The 9,776-nt window shown below is 46.4% G+C and overlaps 1 protein-coding gene across 1 annotated transcript; it reads right to left on the bottom strand.

Annotated features, from left to right (window-relative positions):
* Nucleotides 1-463: 463 nt before the first annotated feature.
* On the bottom strand, nucleotides 464-6,184 carry LOC131704957 (uncharacterized). The gene is made up of 2 exons (XM_059006694.1): nucleotides 4,544-6,184; nucleotides 464-1,089 (listed from the first exon to the last, which is right to left on the bottom strand). Exons 1-2 carry the CDS (start codon nucleotides 5,511-5,513, stop codon nucleotides 1,070-1,072), a joined length of 990 nt encoding a protein of 329 aa, XP_058862677.1. The 5' UTR covers nucleotides 5,514-6,184; the 3' UTR covers nucleotides 464-1,069.
* Between the last annotated feature and the right edge of the window lie 3,592 nt (nucleotides 6,185-9,776).

A 9,776-nucleotide genomic window follows, 5' to 3' on the forward strand; every position in this document is an offset into this window, starting at 1 on the left:
TACGGATTTTTTACTCACAACTACTGTATTTCAAATAAATTACAGCTTATTACAATTTAGTTTCAATGACAACTTAATAGTGCAAAGCTTCGCCTCTGGTTATAAAGAAGTTTCGTATAATGTCATTTTATAAGCCTATATTGATACAGCCTGTTATTATCGGTCTAATATTGTTCATAACATCCTATATTTTACAAAATTCATAGATATTGTATATACAGTGCCGTGAAAAAGTATTTGCCCCCTGTCTGATTTTCTGTATTTTTGCACATTTTTCACATTGTATTTGGTCAAATTGTTTTGTGGGTTGTAGTAGTATATAGAGGGAGTCTGAGAGAAAAAAATGACACCAAAGTTTGGTGCTTCTTTCATTTGTTTGGTGTGCAAGGTAATCAAACATACAATCTTCAGGTGTGAAAAAGTTATTGCCCCCCTGTGGCAGAATGGGCGTAGTGTGGTGTAAAATAATAGACTCCAGTCCTCTATTCAATTAAGCGCCTTGGTTTTATTTCTTTTCAACTAAAAATACCAAACCGCACTCAAAACAATAGGGAAAATAAACAATAAGGAAGCCGGGGTACACAACAATGTGTAACCCGACAAAATAAAGGGAAACGGGGTTGCAGTCCCAAAATAAACAAACAACAAAAGCAGTCCGTCTTCCGTTTTGTAATCCGGGAACGGGAAAAACACGGGGGTAATAAACCCAGCACTTCCGGGTTGTCACTCCTCCGGCGTGATCCCGGAGCGTCCCGTTAGTGCTCTAAAAAATACAAGCAGTAGAAGGGTTAGCAAGTAAATGCACAATCGCAAAACGACCCGTCTTCCAATTCCCTTCCCCTGCTTCTCTGCTAGTTTCTTTCTTTCTCTCTCTCTCTCTCTCTCACACACTGTACCTTGCCAGAAGGAACAGAACCCCGGGCCACGCCCCCTTTTGTACGCCCCGTCCCGTCCCCATTGGTCAGCGAGGGCAACCGCCGTCAGCCAATGCGTGATTGCCACTGCGCTTCCCGACCGGGTCTGTGACGTTGCGCACCGCGGCTCTGCCTGCTCCTCCTCCCCAGTGCCCTCACCGGTCGGAAGGGAGATCTAAAACAAGAATTCACTCTCTCTTTGTCACATATCCCACCGCTCAGAGTGGAGCCGAAGGAACACTCGGCCAAACCTACCAACCCCATTACTCCCCCCTCCCGGGAAAAATAATCCGCATTTTGGTGATCTTTCCCTGCACGATGTACCATACGATACATGTAAGGCTGCAATGCCAAATACCACCGAGTTATCCGGGCATTGCTATCCTTCATAGTGCTTAACCATCTGAGTGGGGCGTGGTCTGTGACTAGATCAAATGAATGTCCCAGTAAGTAATATCTGAGGGAGTGAGTCGCCCATTTAATGGCCAAGCACTCCTTCTCCACAACCGAGTAATTGCGCTCCCTAGGAAGCATTTTTTTGCTGATGTAGAGAATGGGGTGCTCCACCCCGTTGACCCTCTGGGACAAGACCGCCCCCAAACCAACCTCTGACGCGTCAGTATGGAGGAGGAATCTCTTGCTAAAGTCTGGTAATATTAGCGCAGGAGCCTGGCACAGTTTGCGCTTAATGGTCTCAAACGCTCCCTGACACTCTTCTGACCACTTGACTAAATTTGGCGCACTTTTCTTAGTGAGGTTCACCAGAGGATCGACCACGGTGGCATACTCGGGGATAAAGCGGCGGTAATAACCGGCCAATCCTAACAGTGATCTCACCTGGGATTTAGTTTTGGGGACCGCCGCGTCCACCAAAGCCTGGACTTTGGTGGCTACGGGTTTCACCTTTCCGTTTTTCATGATAAATCCTAAGTACTGAGTTTCAGATTTCGCAAACGCACATTTTTTTAGGTTGGCTGTCAGCCGGGCAGCCCTCAGAGACTGAAGGACGGCTGTAAGTCGAATTACATGCTCTCTCCAGGTGGAGCTATATATTACCACATCGTCAATATAAGCTGCTGCATACTCACGATGGGGATGTAACACCTCGTCCATCAGTCTCTGAAAGGCGGCGGGCGCACCATGTAACCCAAACGGCATGGTTTTAAAATGGAACAGACCATCCGGAGTTGAAAATGCCGTTTTTTCACATGAATCGCGGGTTAAAGGGATCTGCCAATATCCCTTCGTCAGGTCCAAAGTTGAGATAAACCCGGCCGTCCCCAGTCGGTCGAGAAGTTCGTCGATCCGAGGCATGGGGTAGGCGTCGAACTTGGCGATAGCATTGACCTTTCGAAAATCGACACAGAAGCGATTAGTGCCGTCCTTCTTGGCCACTATAACAATAGGACTGCACCACTCGCTTCTGGAAGGCTCAATGACCCCAAGTTCGAGCATCGCCCTCACCTCGTTCTGGACGCCACTCCGCCGGCTTTCTGGGATCCGGTAGGGCCTCTCCCGAACAGTGACCCCTGGCGGAGTAATAACAGCATATTTGGTAAGGTTAGTTCTGCCGGGCACGTCAGAAAACACATCCCCAAATTTCCCAATCAACTTACGCAATTCTACTTGCTGATCTGGAAGTAACGGTTTCCCCATTGAAATCTGGCTGGGGCTAGGGGTCTCTATGCAGGGTCCTAAGTCATCCTCCATCTCGCCTGGGGCTATGAATAAGACCTCCCTTGCCTTCCAGGGCTTTAACAAATTGACATGATAGATTTCTGTTTTATTTCGGCGATCGGGCTGTCTAATTTCATAATTCACTAATCCTATGGCCCGTATCACCTCATATGGCCCCTGCCATTTAGCACACAGTTTCGATTCCAATGATGGAAGAAGCAGCATTACTTTATCTCCTGGCCGAAAGGTTCGAATTCGTGCATTGGTATTGTAATGCCGCTGTTGCCGATGTTGAGCCGATCTGAGATTGTCCTGAGCCAGTCGACCAATTAAATCAAGGCGATCACGCAGTAGGAGCACATGCTGCACTACATTTTTAGAGGAGCCCTTGTGTTCTTCCCAACCCTCTCTCAACAGGTCGAGGATGCCCCGTGGCTGCCGGCCATATAATAGCTCGAAGGGGGAAAATCCCGTTGAGCTCTGAGGCACCTCTCTCACTGCGAAGAGTAGGTAAGGAAGAAGGGTAGCCCAATGTTTCTGCTCCTGACTCACAAACCGTTTCAACATTTGCTTCAATGTTTGGTTAAAACGTTCCACCAGCCCATCCGTTTGGGGATGATAAACAGATGTCCTAATGGGACGTATTTTTAGAATTTTGTACACCTGCTGTAGCGTTTTCGACAAGAAGTTTGTTCCATGATCAGTCAATATTTCTTTTGGGATCCCTACCCTAGCCATAATCTGACTTAACTCTTTCGCAATTGCAGTGGCACTAGTGGACCGCAACGGAACTGCTTCCGGGTACCGCGTTGCATAATCCACCATCACTAATATGTGCGTGTACCCGGAATCAGAAGGCAGCACTGGCCCAACTATGTCCATTGCAACGCGTTCAAAGGGAGTGGAGATAATAGGCAGTGGGACCAGAGGGGCGGGGCGCACTCGACCCGGTGCTACTCTCTGACATTCTGGGCAGCTAGCTACATATTTCGCCACTTCGGTGTAGAGCCCTGCCCAGTAAAATCGAGCCAGTATTCGGTCCCTCGTCTTGTCCACGCCAAGATGTCCTGCAAAGGGGACGTCATGCGCCAGCCTCATGACCTCTGGTCGACAGGACGGGGGAACCATCAACTGTTTGACAGGCTGTCCTGTGCCCGGGGCTGGGTTTACTCTATAAAGCAAGTGCCCCTCTACCACGAAATGGGGATATACCAGCGTCCCAATGCCGTCAACATCCTTACCCTCAATAGACCGGACCTGTTCCCAAGCGTGCACCAGTGTGGGATCGTTGTTCTGCTCCCACACTAGGTCCGCGCTTGAGGCCCACACGTCCGGGATATTGACAGGGGCTGGAGCAGTCTCTACCCTCGAGGGTCCAGTAACCTCGCCCGCCCGGTCACACTGCGTTCCGACTCCCTTCGATTGACGTTTGGGACCATCAGCACCTTCTCCCGCCAGACCCCAACCGTGTCTTATCGATGCGCCTTCCCACTTTTCCTTCCGTCTCTCCTTACGTGTTTTTCTAGGACGAAAAAGTGGAGAAAACAGCTCTGTATGGAAGGGAAAAACAGTACCAATTACTTCCCTTCCCCGGGGGTCTGCCGTGTCTACACGTGTGGTCGAGGCTGCCGATATTTTCACTAAATCTTTATATTGTGGCCAGTCTCGACCCAGAATAACTGGATGTGGCAACTTTTCGGCCACCCCCACTACTAGGTGGCGCTTTATCGGGCCTACCGATAAATATACTTTTAGAGTGGGGTATGTCGCCGTATCCCCATGGATACAGGAGATTGCCACCTGGCCTTGTGGCTGCCACGACATACCGCCAAGGAGAGCTGTTCGAATTAAAGTTTGCTCACACCCTGTGTCCACTAAGGCGTGGGTGTTCACATTCCCCAATACAACATCAACCATACACGGGCCCTCCCGACCATTTCCCCATTTCCTACCTGTCTCAGACGCCAGGTGACACGCAGCCACGTCGCACTCCATGGCCGCCGGGCAGTATCTGGCAATGTGTCCCGGCTGCTGGCACCTAAAACAGACGGGTGGGGCAGAGGGCAAGGGCGGTACATATTTGTCCCGCTGCTGGTATGACAGCGGGGCAGGGGGAACCATTCTACCCCAGCTGGGGGCCAACCTCTGCCTCCATGGTAAGGGGCCCGGGTGGCCCGACGGGGCCGGTGATCTGACGGCCCTGGGTCCGGGAAAAGGGTTCGACGGCGGTCCTTTGGCAGCGGAGGGAGGGGGGCAGTCCAGCAGGGTGGTTCGGGCGGACACCAGGGAGTCCTCGAAGTTTTCGGCTAACGCCACGGCCTGCTCCAGCGTCGTGGGGTTATGCCGGCGTACCCACGCCTGCGTCTCAGCCCCGACCACATGGCAGAATTGTTCCATCACAATGGCCTCCCCCATCTGAATCCCGGTTTTCTGACTGGGGTTCAGCCATTGCGCCATGTGGTCGCATAATTGCTGGGCTACCACCCTGGGCCGGGTGTTGGGGGGTCGCTGGAACTCCCGGAATCTGACCCGATGAGTCTCCCCCGTGATATTGAGACGGCGGAGGATAGCCTGCTTAACCAGGTCATACTGGGCGGCATCGTCGTCAGTCATGGCCCGGTACGCTGCTTGTGCTTCCCCGATCAAGCAGGGACCAAGTTGGCTCGCCCAGTACTCCCGGGGCCATGCTGCAGTGGTAGCCAACCGTTCAAAGGCTACCAGGTAGGCCTCCGGGTCATCCTCCACCGTCATTTTCTGGGCCCGGGCCTTCGGGGCAACCAGCACGGGGCCCGTCGCCGCTGACGTCATCCCCATCCCGACCCTCTCGATAAGAGCCGTGTATCTCTCCTCCCTCCTCCGTTCCTCAGCCTCCCTCCGGCTGTCCAACGCCTCCAGGATCGCCGACAAAGTGGTTGGGTCCATCCCACGATGACACCACGTGTGGCAGAATGGGCGTAGTGTGGTGTAAAATAATAGACTCCAGTCCTCTATTCAATTAAGCGCCTTGGTTTTATTTCTTTTCAACTAAAAATACCAAACCGCACTCAAAACAATAGGGAAAATAAACAATAAGGAAGCCGGGGTACACAACAATGTGTAACCCGACAAAATAAAGGGAAACGGGGTTGCAGTCCCAAAATAAACAAACAACAAAAGCAGTCCGTCTTCCGTTTTGTAATCCGGGAACGGGAAAAACACGGGGGTAATAAACCCAGCACTTCCGGGTTGTCACTCCTCCGGCGTGATCCCGGAGCGTCCCGTTAGTGCTCTAAAAAATACAAGCAGTAGAAGGGTTAGCAAGTAAATGCACAATCGCAAAACGACCCGTCTTCCAATTCCCTTCCCCTGCTTCTCTGCTAGTTTCTTTCTTTCTCTCTCTCTCTCTCTCTCACACACTGTACCTTGCCAGAAGGAACAGAACCCCGGGCCACGCCCCCTTTTGTACGCCCCGTCCCGTCCCCATTGGTCAGCGAGGGCAACCGCCGTCAGCCAATGCGTGATTGCCACTGCGCTTCCCGACCGGGTCTGTGACGTTGCGCACCGCGGCTCTGCCTGCTCCTCCTCCCCAGTGCCCTCACCGGTCGGAAGGGAGATCTAAAACAAGAATTCACTCTCTCTTTGTCACACCCCCCTAGTTAACTCAATCCAATTAAAGGGATAATTAGGGTCAGCTGTTTGAGTACTTTGGTTAACAACCAGGCCTGATTTGGGCCAGCCCTGCCCAATATAAATCTGACTAACTTTGGCCCTTACCATCAGAGTGAAGTTGTCAGCACACAGGTTCTAGAGGCACATCATGCCACGAACAAAAGAAATTCCTGAAGACTTCCTGAAAAAAAGTTGTTGATGCCTATCAGTCTGGAAAGGGTTACAAAGCCATTTCTAAGGCTCTGGGGCTCCACCGAACCACAGTCCGAGCCATATTGTCCAAATGGAGAAAGTTTGGGACAGTAGTGAATCTTCCCAGGAGTGGCCGGCCTGCCAAAATCTCTCCAAGAGCAAGGTGTAAAATCGTCCAGGAAGTCACAAAGAACCCCAGAACAACATCCATGGATCTGCAGGCCTCTCTCGCCTCAGCTAAGGTCAGTGTTCATGACTCCACCATCAGAAAGACACTGGGCAAAAATGGGATTCATGGCAAGGCGGAAACCATTGCTCATTGAGAAGAACATGAATGCTCGTCTCAAGTTTGCCAAAAAGCACCTGGATGATCCTCAAGAGTTCTGGTACAATGTTTTATGGACCGATGAGTCAAAAGTGGAACTTTTTGGCCGACATGGGCCCCGTTATGTCTGGCGAAAACCAAACACTGCATTCTACAGTAAGAACCGCATACCAACGGTCAAGCATGGTGGTGGTAGTGTCATGGTTTGGGGATGCTTTGCTGCATCAGGACCTGGAGGCCTTGCCATTATTGAAGGAACCATGAATTCTGCTCTGTATCAGAGAATTCTACAGGAGAATGTCAGGCCATCCGTCCATGACCTACATCAGAATGGTTGAAGAACAAGAAATTTAAAGTTTTAGAATGACCTAGTCAAAGTCCAGACCTAAACCCCATTGAGATGTTGTGGCAGGACCTGAAACGAGCAGTTCATGCTCGAAAACCCCAAAATGTCACTGAGTTGAAGCAGTTCTGCATGGATGAGTGGGCCAAAATTCCTTTACGGCACTGTGAGCGACTAATCAATAACTACAGGAAGCGTATGGTTGCAGTTATTGCTGCTAAAGGTGGTGTAACCAGTTATTGAGTCTAAGGGGGCGATTACTTTTTCACACGGGGGCATTGGGTGTTGCATAAGTTTCTTTAATAAATAAATGAAATATGTATCAAATTGTTGTGTTATTTGTTCACTCAGGGTCCCTTTTATCTAATATTAGGTTTTGATTGGAGATCTGATAACATTCAGTGTCAAAAATATGCAAAAATGCAGAAAATCAGACAGGGGGCAAATACTTTTTCACGGCACTGTATAGATTCTTAAACTAAACTGTTAAGGATATGTTTTATTATACTTCCACAACATTTAACTTTGCCTTAAGTTAACTAACTGGTCTAAATAAAATAATATACAAAACTAAAAATCATGCCCCGTAAGAAAATATCATTTGATTTCTAAATATAAATATAAAACTATGTTAAAATCATAAAACTGCAGCACCTAGTTACCTTTTTTTTTTTTTTTTTGCTACTCGATCACTGCCATTTTACAAATTAATTTAAGGTGAAGGTATTAAAATCTCTTTTTTTTTTTGCTAATGCTCTTTCCTCCTACACCTTTTTTTGTAAATGATAGGTGTAGCGCATAATTGAAGGGTTGCCTGAACTATACTGTAACCCTGAGCCACCACTCCTAAATCAAATGAAACTGCGTGTATTGGCAAACATATAAAGCAAATCTCAGAATCTCGGCAGAATTTGCATAACAACATTGGAAAAATGCCAAGTGTTTAATCTTGTTATGGTCTTTCTTTTTGTTTCTGGCACTTTTACAGGAAACTAAAACCAAAATTAGTTAATCAGAGTAAGCCTGAGGTTTGACTGGGGACTGGCTACTTTGGAAATTTTGGAGCATTTTTTATTGGCATCTACCTAAATGTGACTGTTAATTCTGCAAATATAGCCCTTCAGATGCCTTTATGACTACTCAATATAAAATAAGCCTAAAAATTATACATTCCCTGCTGTTTTCCTCCCCACGGTGACGATAAAGATCAATTTTCTATGTGCTGAGTTTCATAGCCGGTGTGAAATTTCACTGGTCTAATTACGGGCACGTCTAACTTGACTGTCTTCAAAATAGGAAGCAGCAGTTTGTAGCCAAACAAAGGATTTCAATTTTTTTCTGTAAAGAAAATTGGATTTAGAATGTATCAAATTACATAAATACAGCTTGTCTTCTGATTTTTTCAAAGAACATTTTATTTGGTACTTAATAAATTGGTTTGTGTACCACAAGATACATCATCTTTAGTACACCCTATCTGTCATATGTCATTGTATGAACACAAACTGGGCATCATATTCCATGAGATACCCCCCTTTAGTATCCATGCAAAATACATAGCATCTGCTTCTCAGTTCTCCATTCATCAGGCCTGATTGAAAACTGTCATAGCTGCTTCAGGTCCATGTGGGGACAGCAGTGTGGTAATTTTAATAATTTGTATATATCTCTTCACATGATTAAAGTGCAATAACTGTCAGATTAAATCTAATAATAAATATGCTTAATGATTTTGTTCACATCTATTTTAATGTTATGTATCTCCAGGGATAAAAGACAAGTGGGCCCATAAACTCTAGTAAAAAAAAAAACAACAACAACAACTGAGAAATAACATTTGAAACAGTATTTTTTACTTTTAAGTCCAATACCATTGTTGAACTAGCATGAATATAATGCACAATATGTTTAGTAGTGAATTTCATCAAGAATTTTCTACAGCAGGCCCCATAGTCATACAATGCTTTTGTCACCTGATGGAAAGACATTGGCTCATCAAGTGAGAAGGAATGTGATCTTGAACAGCTCAGGCAGAAGTCAAATAGACCTTGTATCTGAGAGTAGCAGTACGGTTTCCAGCAATTAAATAAACACCACTAGATAACTGTTTGGGCTTACATGCACTCAAACCAATCTGCTCTCCTGTGAAATTAATGGTACTAGCATACACACAAATGTTAATTAAATCAAATTAAATCAAATCTTTCATTGATTTGAAATTGATTATTGGGAGTTGACAGCATGCCTTGGTCCCTAAGCACCTGGTATCCAAAGGTTGCAGATGTGGTGCCTTTGAAGTGTTTCAAACTTTTGTCATGAACTATACATTTTCAAGAACACTGCATCTTAATCTAGCCAAGGTCGTCTTGTTAAAATTCGCCACGTTATTATAAACAATTGTTCTTTTTTTGTGCACAGAAGTTGGTCTCTGATAGGCTCTTTTTCTGAATTTTGTATCAGAAACGTATTATTTAAAAACAATATTTATTCTAGATTTCTAGACAAAAATATTACATGTACACAATTTGGAAATGGAACACATTTTAGGGCAATATATACTGGAGGATACAATTAATAACTTTTGCAAAAATGAACATGTATTAAACAAACTGTGAAATATGTTCATATGTGATCTATATGTACAACAAATAAAACTGAAAAATGTTTCCTTATGCAT

This window comes from Acipenser ruthenus, chromosome 33 (genome assembly GCF_902713425.1).
Source record: "Acipenser ruthenus chromosome 33, fAciRut3.2 maternal haplotype, whole genome shotgun sequence".
In the NCBI taxonomy this organism is placed as follows: Eukaryota; Metazoa; Chordata; class Actinopteri; order Acipenseriformes; family Acipenseridae; genus Acipenser; species Acipenser ruthenus.

Coding starts and splice junctions, on each gene's coding strand:
- LOC131704957 (XM_059006694.1), bottom strand. CDS start 5,513: ATGGACCCAACCACTTTGTCGGCGATCCTGGAGGCGTTGGACAGCCGG. Junction 1,090..4,543: donor TCACCTGGCGTCTGAGACAG/GTAGGAAATGGG, acceptor TTCTTGTTTTAG/ATCTCCCTTCCGACCGGTGA.